Raw genomic sequence first — 20,780 nt, 5'->3', positions numbered from 1 at the left:
AAGAATAATCTTTTTGCATTTTCATGTGTTATATGATTTATTCAAATGGCAATAACTACATAAACCAAGGAATTCTTATTCGTAATTAAATTATATGTCTATGGCATTATATGTTCCTGATTGCAATAATAAACACTATCTTTAAGTATTACATGTGATCTTTTACATGTTTAACTTCTTCAATAACTAATTTTGAGATAAGTATCGTGTATTCATAACCCAATTAAGCTGGAGTATATGTAAACTACAAAACGAATAGAAATAACACGAAACGAAACGCGATCAGATAGTCTTGGCTATATAAAGATAATTTTCTTGATAATTATCTGAGCGGCAGGCTTAATTGGTACTTCTGCGATTTATAACACTTTCCCGTAAAAGAGTGGTTGTAAACTGTTAGAGTTGGGAGAGTGATGCACGTATGTTGAGGAAATACATGTGTACAAACTGAATCTGTTGGGTCTATTGTATATTGAATTTGTTATTGACCAGACCTGTAAACTATATGTCAACATATCTGTTCCCTTTTCTATAGCAAATCTCAATTTAAATTCAAACTTGACTAGTGGGTGAAGCGCAGGGGCTTGCTCTGACTATCAAATATGCTAATATAGTAGAGCTATTTATTTTAATTCAGTTCTTTTTTTCCAAAAAAATGTGGTTTATTTTTACTTATTTATGAACCATAGGCTAATACCCTGCGTTGATTGATTGTTGTTTTAGTCTAAGCTGTGAAAAATATAATGTTGGAAAAACGTGAATTAACGAATAAACCATTTATCATTCATAATCTTCTGTACTGTTTTGACAAATGATTTTAGGAACTTTGCCTGGTAGCAATTTTATGTTGCCTGTTTATACATATTGTAATAAATAATTAAATGTAATGGAAGAGGAAGGTTTAGCACAAAGTCCAGCGCCCTAGACCACTCGGCCAGCTAGGCTACATAAAAATATAGCTTTCGCTGGCCGGGTCATTCCTCCTCGTAGGATTAATCTAGGACTGTAACTTAGTATACGATGTATGGTAGTACGGGACAGTTCATTTAGGTGTTATTATGTAGGATAGAGGATCAAATTAATGAAACATTCTGAGACGTTGTATGTATGTATATATGTATATATATTTTAACGTAGCCTAGTTGGCCGGGTGGTCTAGAGCGTTGGACTTAGTGCAGGCGGTGATTCCATACATGTAGATAATCATATCAGAGAAGATAAGGGGTTCGAATTGCGCTGAGGGAGCGACCTTTCATCGATTCTAGAGTTGGGTGTAGCTTAGACTTGATATATGGCTTTCATATATATTTTCAACATCACAGAAACATGACATACAAACAAATCAAACTAATATTATGTGTGATAATACATAATATGAGTTTGATTTGTCTGTTTGTCATGTACTTTTTTTTGTTTGGTTTTTTTTGTGAAAAGAATTGTTTTTCACAAAATAAGATTTCTCTCGTCCTGGGCTTTTTACAAGGTACTACACTTGCGTGAAAGCAGCTTAAAATTAAGGCTTAAAATTGAAGTTTTTAACCTATCTGGACGCGTGAAAGTAGTATGAAGAGCGGAGGTTCGAAGGTTTTATGCCACCATGAAGAGAAAGATTTCAATCTAAGATTCACCAGTAATTTTTTTCTTTCAAAATCCACATAAGATAAATGCTACCTCTTGCCCATTGACAGAAAGTTTTACAATATTTTAGAAAATTTTGTAGGAGCTATAGGGGAGTTGCTTTTGCAAAAGCTGGTAGAATAGCTCGATCGTGTATCAAAAAATAACTTTAAATACAAGTTGGAAATATGATAAATAAAAAGAAATACATATAAATATTTTTTCCTGTCTTTAAACACAGATAATTAAGAATATGTAAAGCAGTTTCCAGTCCGCTCAGGAAAATTTTACTGTATAAGTATCAGTGTGCTTCACTAAGGTTGTTTTATAAATTCTGGGGTTTTTTTTGTTTTGTGTGTGTGTGTGTAGGTGTGTGTGTTTTATTCATATCGTCAATATTTCATTTTTCTTGTATTTTTTGTTTTGTTTTTTTTTTTTCTGCATAATTGTTTTTCATTTGTTTTTTATTTGTTGTTTTGTTTTTGATTTTAGAGTTCGTTTCTATTTCATATTACTTTACTTCGTTTTGTACTTTATGAATACCCAATGTCTCCATATTCTATATTCCTTATTTTAGTTCAACCCCTCAAAAATAAACGCTTCATTTTCGACCGTCAGGAATATATATTGATAGTAATTCATTTGTTATGTTATTACATACAAAATATCCTAGGATGATGTTAAAACAATAATGTTTATAATACTTAATCGGTAGAAATTAAAAACTTTTGAATAAAAAAAAAAGGGCGTGATGAAGAATCATCTGATTAACCGGTCACAATTTAGCAAAACCAAGTCAGCTTCCTGATTGTTTACATGTTGTTATTTTATTTATTTTCTTCTACATTGAGATTTTCATCAGATGTTCTTGTTCAAGTGGTTAAAGCGAAGAGCGATGATGATCACGAAACAGTACACTAGCTTATCAAAGGTAACAAGCATGTTTATTTAATGCCCATTATGATTATTTTGTACAGAAGTCTGTTCATTCCTGATACAAAAACACAGCACGGACTTTACATGAAAATCGATAGAATATACTAATTACTATGATAGATGACTAAAATCAGATAAGGTGATTTGTAAATTTTGGTCAGAAGCGCAGAACCCAGACCTGGTTATTTGCAACAAAGTTCTATTTTCATTTTAGACTGAACAGCTGAATAATTCTGTGGTCAAAAAGGCTAAAAAAAAACCATTCCATACTCACCTTTTTCCAATCTGATATCTTTTATTGCTACTTTCCAGGAGAATAAAGAATGTTAAAAAGGCTGTCTTAGTAAGAATAATCCTGTCTATTTTTATTCATGGATATTAAAAGTCTATGGTTTTATTAAAGCTGCATTAGCTGCCAGATTTGTTCAGTTTTGATTCTACTGAATTTTGCCAATTCAATGAAAGAAGTTAGTAGTAATGCAATTGAAGCAATAAATGTCCGTAATATCTACAGAATATTGTGGCAAAAATGTTTTTTTTTTAATCAGAGAAGATCAATAGCTCTGATCTAATTATTTTTTCGCCATTACTTCTGAAAATTGCCAACAGGATATTCACATGGGTTAAAAATACTTTAACCTTCAGAAAACAATGACAATAAGGGATACACTGGTAAGCACATGTCTTGTTTTCATTTCATTTCATCTACTTCTTGATAAGTTTTCAAATAAATAATGACCATATTTGAGCCACATTATATCACAATAGGTACATTTGTAAATTTCAAAAGGATCCTTATGTTATATTTGAACTTTTTTCTTTTATGGCTTGAGTCCATCGGTCTTCCATACTGTTGAATAACCACTTTCGCTAGCAATCAGATTTGTTATTAAGGAAGTGACCTTTACAGCACATACGTGGATTAAGGTCTCCAGAAGTCACATGCATACAAATTTATCTAGGTCGATTTTTTGTCTTGCAAGACAATAAATATATAGACACCTATTTCATGTATTTAATGCATTTTATTTGTGGATATCAAATGAAGTTACACAGGATAAGTACAATTTAGTAGAAATAATTCAGAAACAAAAATTTATGAAAATGACAGCTAATGCAGCTTTAACTTAAATCAATGGAGAAGACCAAAAATAAGGTTCTCAACTCCAGGGGTTGTATTCACATGTATGTCAATATTCAAATGCACAATACATCTGGATGATGCTTTCATTTTCTCTTTTATGGCTTTATTATCAATTTAGATGCCCAATTTTTGAGCATATTAATTACAAAAGAATCTATAACATTGGTTATAATCATTATACTATACAAACAAAGAAGAACAAGTCTAGATAATCAGGGTCTACTGATGCACTCTAAAGACAGCCCATACCACACCAGCAGAGATAATTGTCATCAAAAGATACATTATATCAAATACTGCAGTCCCAGTCAAACTCAATTTTTTTTTTACTGGACAAAGGATCCTGTAATTAAAAAAACTTTTACTGGACCTTCAGAAGTGTGACCAAACCTAAAATGAGAGTTGAAAAAATCTGAAGGGGTAATCAAAAAACCATGAATCAAGCGACCAAGCCTGCTATAATCTGATATTCTTTTTCATATCTCGTAATTTGTCAAATTAACTGAAATCAGTAATGAGTGGTTGTGTGGTTATAAATTTGTTGTTTGTATAAACATGATATCCTTTTACCTGGATGACCTGTTGTGTTGACAACGATTGTGAAACCACTTAATTCTTTTTTGGATTAGTGAAACCTCATCCTAACTTGGTTAAAAACTGTTGGTAAAATGTAGTCAGGTCCATCCTAATGTAACTTGTTTCAGTTAAAAAAATAAATGGAAGCATAAAATATATCAGTTTTTGACTATACAGAATAAGAAAATCAACTATGAAGTCATTGAAGAGATTTATTCATCTTTAGGAAATTCCATCAATTTTTGCTATGAAACACTTTCCACTTGTTTCATTTTCATTTAATTTTCACTGCTTTTTCTTGGTAAACCTTCCATATTTGAATTTTCTTTTGGTGTGCTGGGGCAGTCTTTTTCTTTTCAAGAGACAGACACTTCATAGTACTCATGGTTTCAAATACAAAACATACACTTAATATACATGTAATGAAATTATTGGTAAAAAACACAAAAGATAAATAATTAATTCTCTAAACCAAATCAAACGTTATGCACACACATTTTGTTTTTATTTGAATCAAAATATGTTAAATTGGTCCTCAAATTTTACATATTGAGTATGTCTTTTAATTTTCCATTAGTTTAGGTTCCTTTTCATTAAATATTTTAGTCTCGTTTCTAAAATAAAAATACAATCAAAGTTATGTTTGGAACACCTTGATCATTTACTGCAATTCTCACAGAATCGCTGTGTGTGTTCCAATCGAAGAGCATGTTATCAATATGTTGATTTGTTTGTGATTTATAGGTATATTTAATATTAGAAGGACTATTTTTGTCATACTGTGATAAAAAAATTGCTGTTTACCAAAATTTCTCAGTATTGTTATTAAAATATTTTTCAGCTCATGAAAATTTTTACCCGTCAGATCTTGTACATAAGCTAGGCAATTTTACATGACCTCCAATTTTTTTACCAGTCATGTCGGTCTGTCCGGCGAAATTTGGCTGGGACCAAAATAGATAAAAGTAACTGGAGGATTATTGCCTTATTTTTAAAGCTCATTACACAAATGAAAAATATATTTATCGCTACAATGCACCAAATTTCTCTATTTATCTAATTTATTTTTGTTTTTATTAAATTTTCTCTCTGACCTTTAAAATAGTCTCATATAAGTAGGAAGTGTACATGTATCTCATCTTCATTTCATTTTTACAAAGTTGATATATCTGTCAATGGCAGTTATTAGGTTCATTTATACTTCTATGTTGACCAGTTTCTATTTCAATATTATGTTTTCAGACATTTAAAAAACAAAAGTATTCTATTACATAAGAGGCATGTAATGCTCAGAGATAAGGAACTTGTTAATTAGCCAGTTTAATGATAAAATTATCTTGAGATTCCGTGACCTTTCCAATTATTTATTATACTACTTTTTCCCCTTTTGATAAAAATAATCTGAAATAATTGTAGTAGTCGCCCAGAAAACGTGAAAATAGGGAACTGGAGATTTAATTTATCTTGAAACAAAAATGTTGTGGTAAGTTAAAGTGGAAATTATTAACTAAATTTTGAATTATTTTTGTCTTTTGGAAAAATTGGGTGGTACATGTAGATAACTTGTTTTTAATACTCCTTTTTTAGCTCACCTGTCCGTAGGCCATGTGAGCTATTGCCATCACTTGGCATCTGTTGTTGTCGTCATTAACAATTTCTTGAAACATCTTCTCCTCTGAAACTACTGAATAGATTTGCATGAAACCTATAATGATTGTTCCTTAAAGTATCCTGCACAAATTGAATGTTTGGATTTTTGATCGATTAAAAAACATTGCCACCGTTACTGAAAATAGAACATAGGGGTCAGACAGCAGATTTTTGCATATATCTCCAAAACCATTAGATTTGGCCAAATTCTGATTGGGTAAAAGTATTCAGCATGAGGAGATCTGTCTGTGGTCTAATTTTGGTGAAGATCTGTCGACCTATGTTGGAGTTTTTTTGCTGTTTTTGATGTTATTACTTTCAGAAATCTTCTCCTCAGAAACTACTATACAGAATTCAATGAAGTTGGTATTTTTGTTTTAGGGTATCCTTAACAAAATGACTATTTGCATTTTTGATCGGTTAAAAAATATTGTCGCCTTTACTAAAAATAGAACATAAGGATCTTAAATAGTTTTTTGCATATATCTCCAAAACCTTTAGGTTTGGCCAATATCTTTCAATTGCTGAAATATCCTTATAAGGCCTACAAAAATATGTTAGAGATCGAAGTTGTCAGATGACTCCATGTAAGGGTTATTGCCCTTGAGAGGTGAAAAATGACCTTTTTTTTTTTTAGTTTTCAGCCTACATTTGTATATCTTGAAAACTGTGATAGATAGAATAAAACTGAAATGATTCTTATTATAAAGCCTACAAAAGTCTCCAGGGATCAAAGTTGTCAGACAACTCCATTGAAAACTATAATAGATGAAAATTCCGATTGATTAAATGATCCTCATGATAAGTCCTACCAAAGTCTTTATGGACTCAAAATTGTTGGACAACTTCTTGAAAGGCAAAAATTTAACCAGGTGAGTGATTCTGGCTTCTTGGAGCCTCTTGTTTGTTTATTCTGGTAGAAAGAAAAATGTGATATTAACATGAAGCTTAGATATTGTAGAAAGGGAAACTGATTGTTTTATTTCAATATTCACAATACTTTTTTAGTTATGATCATTTAAAGTTGATTTGTTATTGTTGATGAAGTACATGTAAGTTCGAGATCTCTTTCCCGGCCACACTTTAATTTGAGATTTCAGTAAGTTGCAAATCCTTTGTATATAATATGAGAATAGGTATGATGTATATGTCAAAGAGACAACAACCCCACCTGGATGAAAAAGAATCAGGTTGGAAATCCTCATACCACAGGGCAGGTTGTAGCTGGCCCCAAAACATCATTATACACTGGTACAGCGAAAGAGTTGCCCTTACATTTGTACATGTATATACTCAAATAACATAAAAAAGAAAGATGAAAAGAAAGAAATAGACATACAGAGGCCAGAAATTCCTGACTTGGGACTGTCGCAAAAAATTTGGTGGGGTTCAAGTACATGTACTTTGGCATGATCACAACCCTCCTCCTTCAAAATCTGGCCTAAAAAATTAGTTCAAAAGGTCAGAGTCCCTTGTAACCAAAAAAAAGAAACTGAACATAAATTACACAAATGTACAAACTAAGGACTACTAGCAGTTAACAGACTACTCCAGCCATGCTAGAGGTTGTCTGGCAAGCTATTTTTTGACTTGGTGCCATCCTAACCTCTAGCATCTGACATGTTGGGGTATGGAGGAATGGAATTCCAACCTCTTATGTTGTAGGAGTATTAACTGACACGCAGGCTCCAGACCACAAAAAGTTATGTCCCCATTGTACAATGTATGTAAAATCAATCCCAATTCTTCCCATGCCATAAACTGATTTTAAATGTAGTGTTTTAATTTCTATGTAAAGACCCTATGAGTGAATCAATGTTAATACAAAAAAAAATGATTTGAAAACAATATCATAACTATATCCCTTACAAATGAGCCTATTCAACAGTTTAGTTAACTTTAATATTTGGTGGGTATCAAGCTTGCCATGCTTTGTGAAGAATATTACCATAAAACAAAGGGTGAGAGATATCTGCATGTATTAATCCTTTACAAGTACATCTGTATTTGAGAATGAGTTCCTTGTATTGGTTGGAAAATGTTGTGAATGTTTTTTCCAGCTTGGGATATCCAAAACTTTGATGTAGTAATTTCTCTGTCATATAAAGATTCCTTTTGTTAGAATCTGAAACACAGTTACAAATACAAGCAAATCCAATCAAATGTGATAGGTAAACACCATATGATGGTGAAAAGGGGACATCACCGTGTAAAGACAGGTAGTTGACAATAGGGAATGAAAAAAATCTTCCCTTTTAACTCAAATTTTAGTATCAAGTTTACCATTATCAATATGAATACTGAAATCAAGAAACAACCATTCTTTATTATCAATATTTGCTTTATTCAAGTAGTAGGATGAATATTGAAGTCATTGTTGTTTAGAGCCAGAATATTATCCAAATATCTTCTAAAGGTGATAAGTTTTTCTACCAAATGTTGTTTGGAAGGGTCATTATTCCAGCCATAAATTGTGATTCGTAACAGTACAGAGGAGGTCTGCAATAAGTGGTGCGCCATTGGTCAATGAGAATTCCAGTAATTTGGCAATAAACAGTTTCGCAAAAGCGTAAGAAAAGGTTACCTGTCTAACAGAATTCAAGTGCTGTAAGCATACCAAAGGAAGTCCAATTAATGTAGTTTTTATGCCAAAAATAGTTAATTTCACTTTTTTTCATAAGCTTTGTCACAAAAATTTATAACAAGATTTTTTATGGTATTGAGCACACTAGTAAGTAAAATATAATAAAATGTATTTCAATGGAAAAACAAATTGATGTTCACAGAGTTATTATTATTTGAAGCAGTTAAAAGTGTCTAAACCATTGTGAAAATAGGCAGTTGTACCAATCAGCTGCTTGGGTATCCTGTTGGACTATGTGATGGATTGATATTAAATGAATAATTATTTACATGTACAGCCAAGGCTAACCATAGGGATAAAATATGAGGTTCTATTGAGTTTTTCTCCCATGCTTCATGTGTTTATTATTTAATTTTATTGTACCCAATTTGGTGGTCTTCAAAATATTGAACTAGTGGTTCATTCAAGGATATAAAAGGAGGCAGAGCCTAAATATTATACATATTTGAATCAATGACAGTACATGTACATCTACATATGTAAATCTGTTGTTGCACTTTTGCAGCTGAAATATATGTACATGTGCAGAAGTATGAAGTATTACATGTAATGTAATTAATTTTACAGGTGTGACTTGGACAGTCTGTACATTGAAAATCCCTGACCAGATTTATTGAAGAGTTTTACTGCATTATGAGATTATCACCAAACTATGAGCGAGGTGTTATCCTTTAGTGTTCAGAGAGAGATACAGTTACGTTTCCTTTGTCCATCTGATATACAGGAAGTGAAAAAACTCTGCATTGAGTGGTTCCCTATAGAGTAAGTATAATTTACATTTTGAGGGTGAGTTATCACTTTTTTAATTTTTACAGGTAGTTACACATGTACATGTACAAACACTTTCTTGACTGCATTATTCACTTGCTTGGAACATTATTTGCACATTTTTTTGTTTATTTTTTTTGATATATCAAAATACCCTATGCCTGCTACTTCACCTACTGTTCTGAACAATACACAAAAATATAGTCCAAATGTAATTCCTTTTATATCATTCAATACATCATATATAACCTGTAAATATGTTTCTTGCAAATATCTGCTCAGTGATATTCTATCATTTCTGCATATAAGATTAAGATCGAGACTAAGTCTTCAAAATTGAACTGAAGATTTGAGGGATTCCTTTTTGGATATTCAGTAATAAGTTACATTTAGTGAATGAAGTTCTTGCAGTAATGTGTCAAGGAGCATTTAATATACTAAGCATAATCGATTTAATACAATATCAGTCAAAATCTTTATCCTATCATCTTTATTTTATGATTAATAAACAGGAAGTGAAGAGCATTTATTTTAACCAAGCAAAATTGGCAGGAAATTTCAAATTGATAATAAGTGTCTAGTTTTGAAAATCTTATATTGATGAAGGAAATTATTTTCTTAACTGAAATTAGCAATTGCCCTTAAAAGACAGAAAATTAACCAGGTGAGCGATTCAGGCTCCTGGGAGCCTCTTGTTTGCAAAGACAAGATAAGACAAAGTTATCAAGATGCAACTGAGTCATGAGCAATTCACTATTTTTAATTTTTTTCTGATGAAACATCATTCAACAATAAAATTGATATTTTAGGATAAAAACAATAAATGGATAGAAAAATATCCTTGGACTACATGAATGATGTTAAAATCATGTTATTCTGTTTGATAGCTGAAAAAAAATTTTGAGTCACTATTTTTCCTCCACTATGTCTCCACCAAATTAAGAGCATTGCTTCATTCCAATATTTTTCACTTTTGTTGGGTGGAGACTTCACTCACAACATCTCCACAGTCAAAAGTAGAGAATATGAGTGTTGACAGTAGTAAATGTTGGTACTAGTTACATGTACATTATCTTATGGTCAGTTATGAACATCTAATGGTCTCAGTAAATTTTCTCTTGATTAACTACATGTGTAAAAAAATATATATTGAATGTGCCTTCTAATCCAACCACAGATGCATCTGTACAATTTCTACAAAACAATAGGGCACTGTTGGAGCTACAAATACATGTATGTACATGTAAATGTGTGTAACATTGAGTACTCCATCTGTATATTTTAGTGTGTGTATTATGTTTGAAGTGCCACTTTGCATAAAAATATAATTTTTTTAGTGAAAGGATTTGATGTGTCATTTATTGAACATGCATTGGCAGATCTAGACACTTTGAAAAGGAGAGGTGCTAGCTGGGGTTCCTCAGAAAAAGGGGGATGCTAGGATATCATTTACCATTTTTGTCAATTTTACACATGAAATTAACAAATTTTCAAATAAAAAGGAGGGGTGTCAACCCTCTGCACCCCCCTCTGGATTCGCAACTGATAGTGAATATAAGTTTTATCATTTTTTTTATACTTACAGGTATCCAGACACATGGTACCAGGAGATAACCTCTAATCCAAAGTTTTATTCATTGGCAGCTACATTTCAGTCAAGGATAGTTGGTCTAGTCATAGCCGAAGTCAAACTTCTTTCATCTATAAATAAAGAGGTACATTATAGACCTGTAGAAACTGATTTTGTGACAAGCGTTTTGGTATCATCTGTTAGTGTCCAACACAAGTATAATACTAGATTAAAAAGCTATGCCTTATGGTGTAATGCAAATGAATCAGATAAGTCTACTTAGATCAGTTTCAAATAATTATTTAATCTCCATGCTGAAAAGTACATGTATGTAGAAGAAATCTGCTTTTCAGCAACTTATTCCAAAATATCTGCCAAATAGGGCTGAAACAATACACCTACCTCATGGTACAATATTGTGATAAAAGGGTGATGATATGATACATTTCAGCACGATTCACAACAGCATGCTGGCCCATTAATTGTCTTCAATTTGGAATAAAGAATATTCAACAGATTTAGATGATTTTTGTTGAAGCCAGGTTTTATTCTCAAAGTCCATATCCTTGATCTTAACAAAGATTAATGATTTTTTTCCTCTCAAGACATGTGCAACTTTACTATTTGTATAGGAATTCATCAATTGTTTGAAAAAAAGTTGTATTTTGACCTGTATCGGCTCCTATTGTAACCAAAAGTAACGTGATACATCAATATCACAATGAATCGTTTCATCCTTACTTCCACATTATATAGAATCACTTTCCAGGAAAAGTTGTTTCATTCCCAGGATATATCTTCATGGTGTATCCATCTGTACCATGAAACTGATTTGCTCACTGTCATAGTTTTTGTTTTCTCTTTCGTCTACCTTGGACATGACATTTTATGGGCAACTAGGCGGGTGTTTCTAGACAAGCAGAGGATGCTTACCCTACCAATGCACCTGGTCCATGCTCCCAGTATTTTTTAAGTCTGGGTTGCTCATTTACTTCTGTTTCTTTGTACGTGTTATATTGGTTATTTCATGCTGTTTGTTGTGTCTATATTCCTTGTCTTTGGAATATATTCTTTTGATTTCAGCTTGAATCTTTTGATTCCTCCTTTTTCTAGACTCCATTGATGGGAAGTTGAAAGTTATTATTACTTTACATAATCTTTTTCATTTCCACTCAACTTCTTTTGGCTTTTTTTAGAAGTTACAATATTAAAACAAATCTAGAGGAGTTTCGAGGTTGCATGAAGCTACATTAAATATATCTTAATACATGTAATAAGATTTATTTATTCAGTACTTTCTCTTATATGTTTTACAGTTTGATTTCAACAGGGCCATATAATTCCTGTTTAATTTCACACAATCTCTAATGTCGGTGTACAACAAACCAGATGCAGATGGTTTACACGTAAGATTGGTTTTGAATTTTCCTAGAAAAGCAGAATTTTATCCCATGTCTCACTTACCACCTCTTGGCCATAGTCAATTGACCGTCCATGATCCAATTGCAGTCAACAGTATTTATTTTGGAATATGTTTGACATATGATTTTTTTTTGTTTGTTATTAAATGAATGTTTTAAGTTTATTATTTGTACAGGATGCAGACATTTTGGCTCCACAGTTCCCTCAGACATCACAAGTAGCCTACATACTTAGTCTTGGCGTGGTAGTGGATTTCAGGAAACATGGGATAGGTAATCAAAGACATAATAAGACATAGTATCACAAGAACAGAGAATGATATTGTTTGTCTTATTTGGCAAGTTCATGAAAATTCCACTTGTCTGAATTAGAAGTAATTTTTTTTTTAAGTTAATACATATTAAAAATTCATGAAACTTGGTTGTCCTTTTGGCAAGTATAATCAAATTTTTACTTGTCCAGATGTTGAATTTACATGTTCATGGCAATTGGATATTCTTTGATGGTCATACCCTTTATCACATGATACTTGTATACATTGTCTCAACTTGAGAACTACCAGTATAAACATATTATTAACCCTCAAATTTTATATGCTTCTATTCTTTTTTAGCTTCCCTGCTACTTGATAGTTTAGTCCAGAGCCTAACCACCAAAGAACATTATAACTGTAAAGCAGTGTATCTCCATGTCCTGGCCACTAACCATGTTGCTATCAGGTTCTATGAGAAACGCAGGTTTAAGGCTCACAGTTTTCTGCCATACTATTACTCCATTCAGGGAAAGCCTAGGGATGCATATCTCTATGTAATTTATTTAAATGGAGGGAAGGCACCATGGTCACTAATATATCCTTTTAAAAGCATTATCATATAATAAAATGTAAATCTCATTTGTATACTTTACAGAGTTAAAATGACAAGTTTTCATGATATCCCCATTCATTAGAGTTGGGGCTTTATTGCCGCCACCTTGTTCGACTGTCCATTACATATTTCTGTAACATATTTGTAAACTTCTATTGAAGGGAATGCTTAGATTTTTGGTATATCTCTTTTGCATGCTGTCTTATCTGGTGTTCCCTGTTTGCTTATTTACTTCCTGTTTACCATACCACTTAGTTATTTTTAGGTGATTCATAATTGAAATTTTTGTTACAGATTTCTCAGTTTCTGACTGAGGAAATGTTTAGTTGGAAATATCTTGTTTATGTTTGATGGAAGTGTATTTGATTGTTCTTTTTTATTTTTCTTTTTAGAACTGATTAACAGATGCCATTCTGCTCAGCCTTTATTACAATCCTCTGTCTATTAAAAGTATATGATACCTGCTCTATAAATCTAATTAATTATATTCTACACTATTATATTCCCATTAATTATCATACCCCCACAAACAAAGTTTCAAGCCGTATATAGGAATCATCCTGTCGGTCTGTCTGTCTGTCCACATTTCTTGTATGCACAACTCCTCCTAAATTGCTCAAAGGATTTTGATGAAACTTTATGGGAAAGATGGGAATTATGTGTAGATGAGCATGAAGGAATATATTTACTGCTGGGGGGACTCCAAAGGGAGATAATCCAATTTCAGACTTTTACATTTGACTTCATTTGAAGCAGGGATATTCTCTTTGTGAGCTTGCTCGTAGTATTTCTAGTTAGTATAGGAGCTATACTGCAATCACCCACCCTCTAGGACAGTTTATGCGTCAATTACTTTTTCCTGAATCGGATATCTCAGCTGCTGTTGGAAGGAATGCTTAGATGTTTGCTATATTCCTTTTGCATGATGACTTGTACCATATCTCCCCTTTCCAGGTTTCTTACTTATCTACTTCTGGTTTATTGTACTACTTAATTTGAAAGGAATGGTTGAGTGGGGGTACTCTTAGCATGATGTGTCATGCAATATCTTGTTGCTGTTGTATTATTGCATACTTATTATGCACTCATATTTTTTATGATTGAAAACATGTTTTTTTCTATCGTACTTAACTAGTCAATGTCTTCACAAAACAGTATTAAAAAAAATTCAAAACAGCTCCCGAGAAAGAATTTTTGATGGAAAATAACAGTTATTGGAAAAAGTATGTCAAAATGTTAGTAGATATATGTACAGCTGTACACGAGTACTAAATGTATATGTCTGTTCTATAAATATTCATTTACTAAAAAAATAGAAAGAACCTTTCAGGGAATATTAGTTTTGATATGGTATGGAGCTTCAGCATGATGGGAACTAACTTTTGTGATACAAGGTAACTTAATGTTACTTGTATGTCATCCAAAGATATAATATACCTCCACTGAATACTTTATTTACAGTAATTAATTACAGACAAAATTTGATAGAGGAGATGCATATAAATCCATGTTGTAAGTTCAAATATATAGGTATGATATTTAGTATTTCCTTGACTAGATCACTGATTACATAGTTCACTGTGGTGAGGTGATGACAAAGTTACAACCATGTGCTATACCCAGTAAACTCATCAGGGCAATGAGAGGCTGGATATGTAGATTGCTAGCTGGAACAACCTCAACTTATAACAGTTAGCACCAAAAGCATTCCTCCTGAGGTCACTCCAAATTATTTTCTTCTTCTTCTTCGGAACTAGTAGATGTGTATTTAATGTTAAATAAAAAAAAAAATGGAAAATAATATTGTGTAACCTTTATCTTCACCAGCAATGTTATAAAAATTATATACTGTTCAGTTAAAAATTTTAAAAATGTGTTGATTATCAGCATGATAGAAAATAGTAATATAGATATTGCTACATACAAAAAAAAAACAAGGATCGCTTCAATTATGTCTTTTTTGAAAAGGAAGGAACAAAGTTTTTATTGACTGTATCAAATTTCTCTAGATTTTATCCATGGAACAAAAAATAAATTTCTTGTGGCCTAATTATCAAGTATTTATGTTGATCATATTGAATTGTTATAGCATTATTTATAACAGTTGCCAAAGCAATAAACTGTGCATTTGGCCTAAATGTATATATATATACATGTATATTAAAAAAATAGATGTCAATACCTGCTATACCCCTTTTTCAAAATCAATATCATGAGATTAGATTTGAATGTTTAAGAATTGGATATTTACACAGTTTATAACACCCATTAAAGGAAATGATAATATAACCTGAGGCCTAAATTAATGTTTAATAGAGGGTCACCACACACATTGGTATTATAAGATGAAAAAATAATATATTGTAAGGAAGTAAAAGAAAAAAAAATGATACATTATTTACATAACCTTCTTAGATAGTAATCTCCTTTTTTTCTGTGTTAATTTTGAATAATTTTAGAAATGACCCATGAGTATACTTTTACTCTACAACCATTTTAAAATATTATTCCATACACAAAGTACATTTTTTTTATTTTCCCAAAAGAAGTAGATAATTGAATCTTATTCTATAACTGATTTGTCTTTTATTCTGGAGGCTTATTGTTTAGTTCTGCCAGTCTTTTGTTATATATTAACTTTGTAACTAATCTTAATGACATAGTATCACAGACACTTTTAAACTTTAAACTCCTTAAAAGTTCTCTTTGATTGTCTCCTTAGGAGGGCAAACTCTTTTGTTTTTGTATCAAAAACATTTACTTGGGGATGTTTCGTTGAAGAGGTCATAAATAATTCCAGTCCAATTTTCAGGGTAATGAAAGCTTCTAATGGTATTACTGATCATGTTATAGAGGCAGAGAAAGCGCTATGTATACTGTATTTCCGTATAAGACATATAGGTCCATGTGTACTATTGCTATCACATTGCATCCATCGCTGTTAATTTGTTTTTAAAAAGTTCGAGTTGCTCATATACTTTTGTTACTTTATATGATTTTAGTTACTTTATGTTCTTTGTTGTGTATGTCTGTTTTCTATGTCTGGTCTTTGTCCCTGGATTACATTCTTTTGATTACCTCTATAACATTGGTTCCCTTGATTACTCTTTTATAAGATGATATTTTGAAAACTGTTATAGACCTAATGTTAATTATGATCGTTGTGGTATTACCTACCAGAGTGTGAATGGCTCCAAGTTGTACATTTACTAAAGTTGTTGTCTTTTTTATAATTGCAACTGAACAGGTAAGCGAATCAGGCTTAAAATGTTAGAGATGCCAGACACTGTTTACTTTGATTTTGAGCAATCGTATTAGGTATTTTCTTTTTCTTTTTCTTTTATAAAAGGGGGGATAAATTAACTCACTTTCGTCATAGAAGTAAGCAGTATTTTGTTTGTTAGTATTCCTTTGTTCATTCTCCCATTACATTTCACACATTCGTATTCCCGACTTTTTTTTTTTTTTTTTTTTTTAGATATTTGCTATTTGTAATTTTTTTTTTGTCCCAATAAGTCAGATACCAAGGCATATGTTTTTGTAATATAATAAGTATAATGTTATGGCGCAGTCGTCGTCGTCTTGGGCACTTCATTTCCGTGCGATTGCTTTAGTTAAGGTTGGCCGACTATTTTGAAATTTTGATATGACCTTACTACTAAAGGAAGATTCCTCTTTATTTTGGACTGTGGCCCATACTGTTTTAGAAAAAGCGACCAAAAAGAGTAAAAATAGGTGTTTTATTAAAACACATGTAGAATTTTTTTTTTAATTTTAAATATTTTTTTGATTGTGTTCCTTATTTAATACTGGTAAAAAAAATGCATCAGCAGGTTTTATGTGTTTTGGACCGTTTTCAGCTTCTTTTATTTTTTGTCCGATTTCGAAAATTCTCTTTTTTTGGATTCCTCATAAAAATCCCTGATTGCATTATTGAATCAGATTTAACATATATCTTACGGTTTTCGAATTATAACGGGTCGAAGGAGACACCCGGAAAAAAAATCGACTTTTTTATTCTTGGTCCGATTTCGAATTTTTTTTTCATTGGGGATTCCTAATAAATATCCATGCCTGCGTCTTAGAATCAGATTTCAGATATATTTTACATTTTTCGAATTATAAGGGATCAAAGGGGCAACACCCCCCCCCCAAAATAAATCTAATCTACATTTTTTATTTTGTTTCGATTTCAATTTTGTTATTGGATTCCTCATAAAATGCCTGCCAGCGTTTTTCAATCAGATTTCAGATATCTCTTACTGTTTTCTAGTTATGTGCAAGTTCCATTGCGTATATTGGTCTTGAAAATGCAAAACATATGGTCTGTCTAAGAACTTGGAAAATAAGGGTAACATAATTACCTAACACTCATCCTATTCATGATCAAGTCCAAAGTAAATCTGGCAAAATAGAAAACAACTGCGTGTTTAAAATACAAAGTCGACCAAATGAGCTTATTTTAAGTCTTATTTCCTGAAAATTCAGGTTACTTGTTAGGTAGATGAAATACCAAATGTGATTTGTTTTGTTTGTTATGAATCATGTATTTCATATTGTGTTTTCTGTAATAGTGTGTTTATACTGTATATATGATGTGAAAACAGTCACTAATTTATTGAATTCCATTGCATAGTTAATAGCAGTTTACAAACAATCCATGGATTATGCTAATTCTTTTCAATGAGTTGGAATAATAAACAACTTTAAAAGCGGTGTTTTCATTTGCATTAAGTGACAGTTGTCACGTGCTTCTGATTATTCGTAGTGCTTCACAGGCATCTACTCCATCCCATACACTATTAGTTATAGCCAATGCGGTACTCAGAATAAATTGACATTCATATCTTTTCTAATGTGAACATATGTCAAAAACACTCAAGAAATTAAATTTGTTTTAAATGCGTATTTGAACAATACTTTTTGTATTTTAGCCTAGGATGTTCTTTTGTGTGCTAAAATGGCTTTATGGATACCAATATAAATACATCTGTACCGAGCAAGCAACTGACAGACTTTGTGCTGTCCTTTATAGCTAATATTACATAGGCATTAGTGCCATGGCAACCTTTAGGCTTTATCTAAGCACAGATACATTGAAAAAATATTGGAAATCTTTTACTATTTTCAGACTTCAACATGATTCTTAAAAAATGCAATCAAACAAACCAAAAGTAGATAGCACAAATCTATGGTTCTCCACTATCTCTTCTTTAGAGAGTGTAATTGCAGAATAGGCCTTATTACTGCTGAAAAACAACAAATGCAGAGATTTTTTGCTTTATTAACATCATGATACTTTGTTGTTATTACATCCAATGTTTATTATCAGAGGTAGAAAATAATAGCATGTTACTCCCGTAGTGGTGTTAATTCAATGTAGATCCTGAAAAAAATTCGAAAGATCTTCTGGAAACCCTCAATTCAAGAATTATCAGAATACAATAGCAATAATGATTTTTCAACTCTTTATACTTCTATTTCCCCATCAGTTAAAATCTCGACTTAAAACCTTGTACATCGTTGTTACTAAAAAAAAGACGGTACACCTAGAAACAAATATGTAGATCTTGATAGAGATTCCTCATACTTTGTAAAAAAATAATTCCAAATCATTTTCCGGGGAAGATGTTATCAAAATGCTGGAATTTTCGATCGACAACGTATTCCAATGGGAACAAATTGTTTTCTGCTTTATAGCTGATCTAATCCGAAGTAAGGAACATCGTTTAGCTAGACCCTTTAATCTCAGTTTCCGCTATGTAGATGATGTATTATTGTTAAACAATCCTAGTTTCGGGGATTTGACACATCGAATCTATCCTAAAGAACTTATGATAAACGATTTACAGACACTGAAGTCACTCTCATATCTTGACCTACACTTTGAAATCGATGGTCAAGAAAAACTATTGAAAAAATTAAACGACAAACACGATGACTTTTCATTCCGTATTGTCAACTTTACTTTCATCTGTGGCAACATCCCTTCAGCACCTGCGTATGGAGTATCATATCACAACTCGCACATTATGCCCGAGCTTGCCGTAACAACGCAGTCATTTTGTACCGTTTACTTCTTACAATTAGGCTTGTATTGCTACAAGATTGGATTCATCACTACAGAAGTTTTGTGGTCTGCATCGTGAACTCGTGGATCGTTACGCAGTATCCATCTGCACCATGAAAACTGATTTGTTCACATGTCATAGTTTTCCTTTCTTCTTTCGTTGACCCCAGACTTGACTGTTTATGAGCAACTCGGCGGCGGGTGTTTCTAGAAAAGCAGAGAACGCTTAGCTTGTTCATTCTACCAGTTTTTAGTGGAGTCCGAGTTGTTCATTTATTTTTGTTACTTTGTAAGTATTATTTTGGTTATTTTATGTTCTTTGTTGTGTTTGTCTGTTTTCCATGTCTGGTGTTTGTCCTTGGATTACATTTTTTTATTTCCGCTAGAATCTTGGTTCCCTTGATTACTCTTTGAAATATATGGTAATGACCAAATGTGAATTGTTTTTTTTTAAAGAGTGCATTCACAAAATTTTTCAATCATACAAGGAAGTCATTCTCAAATACAGATGAACCTGTGAACCATTGATACGTGCAGGTATCTCCAACCCTATATTTTATGGTAATATTTATCACAAAACATTGAAAGCTCAATACACACATAATAAGTTAACTAAACCATTGAATAGGATAATTCATAAGGGTATCATCATATAGTTACGATATTGCTGTCAGATCGTTTAAGATAACATTTTTTGGTATTAACATTGATTCGCTCATAGTGTCTTTACATAGAAACTAAAAACACACCCTATGTTTAAAAGCAGTTTTCGGCATTAAACATGCTGACTTCTGATGTATCGTTGTTCACAACCCGCTTGGGGAGAATTGGGATTGACATTACATAGGGTGAGGGCATATTTTTTGTAGGTTTAAACTGGTCTGGACCTAGTATGTCAGTAACTGCTAGTAGTCCTTTGCTTGTGCATTTGTGTAACGTATAATTAGTTATTTTATTTCTGTTTAACAAGGGACTCCTACCTTTTTTGAACTAATATTTTAGGTGCGTTTAATTTTGTAATATTTTTCCCACACTGGCCAGATTTTAAAATATTGGATTGTGAACAGGCCTAAGTACTGTGACCCCGCTGCATTTTTTGCGTCTTTCCTCTGTATCTGTCATTTCGTTTTCACTCTCCGTTTGTTTTTATGTTGCTTGAATATATGAGTGCAGCAATTTCGCTGTATCTGTTTTTGTTTTTGTGGTTTTTGTTTGTTTGTTTGTTTGGTTTTTTTTGGGGGGGGGGCTGATGCAGCCTGCATTGTGGAGTAAGGATTGAGGATTTCCTCGTCAACAATCAGAGACCCACGAGTGACCCTCTGCTGATCTAGAAACACCCGCCGAGTTTCTCATAAAATAGGATGGAACCCCTTTGTAACTCGTGTCGAAGAGCTGCAGTATTGCTGCCAGACTATTACCGGATTATACTCGCATGCAATATGAAGGGTGCCACCGGTGGAGCAGAGCATGCTTATCCTTCAGGACAATCTGATGTCACTTCCGATTGTTTGTGATAG

At 32.3% G+C, this 20,780-nt stretch overlaps 1 protein-coding gene across 1 annotated transcript; it reads left to right on the top strand.

The window, feature by feature from the left end:
* Positions 1 to 2,283: 2,283 nt before the first annotated feature.
* LOC148618675 (N-alpha-acetyltransferase 60-like) lies at positions 2,284 to 17,354 on the top strand. Its single transcript, XM_088577816.1, has 6 exons — positions 2,284 to 2,548; positions 9,135 to 9,329; positions 10,921 to 11,050; positions 12,503 to 12,599; positions 12,941 to 13,175; positions 14,757 to 17,354. The coding sequence occupies exons 2-6, from the start codon at positions 9,220 to 9,222 to the stop codon at positions 14,887 to 14,889; spliced, it is 705 nt and encodes a 234-aa protein (XP_088433942.1). The 5' UTR covers positions 2,284 to 2,548; positions 9,135 to 9,219; the 3' UTR covers positions 14,890 to 17,354.
* The last annotated feature ends 3,426 nt before the right edge of the window (positions 17,355 to 20,780 follow it).

Source organism: Perna viridis, chromosome 4 (assembly GCF_037379345.1).
Source record: "Perna viridis isolate PV_CMFRI_1.1 ecotype Kerala chromosome 4, ASM3737934v1, whole genome shotgun sequence".
Classification (NCBI taxonomy): domain Eukaryota; kingdom Metazoa; phylum Mollusca; class Bivalvia; order Mytilida; family Mytilidae; genus Perna; species Perna viridis.
Note: the sequence above shows the minus strand (reverse complement) of the source record. Positions and strands in the feature narration are given on the sequence as shown.

Bases quoted from the DNA above. Each gene is read 5' to 3' on its own strand.
- LOC148618675 (XM_088577816.1), top strand. From the start codon at position 9,220: ATGAGCGAGGTGTTATCCTTTAGTGTTCAGAGAGAGATACAGTTACGT. The intron at 12,600-12,940 runs GTAATCAAAGAC...ATTCTTTTTTAG, and splicing joins TTTCAGGAAACATGGGATAG to CTTCCCTGCTACTTGATAGT. The intron at 13,176-14,756 runs ATATCCTTTTAA...TGACTAGATCAC, and splicing joins AAGGCACCATGGTCACTAAT to TGATTACATAGTTCACTGTG.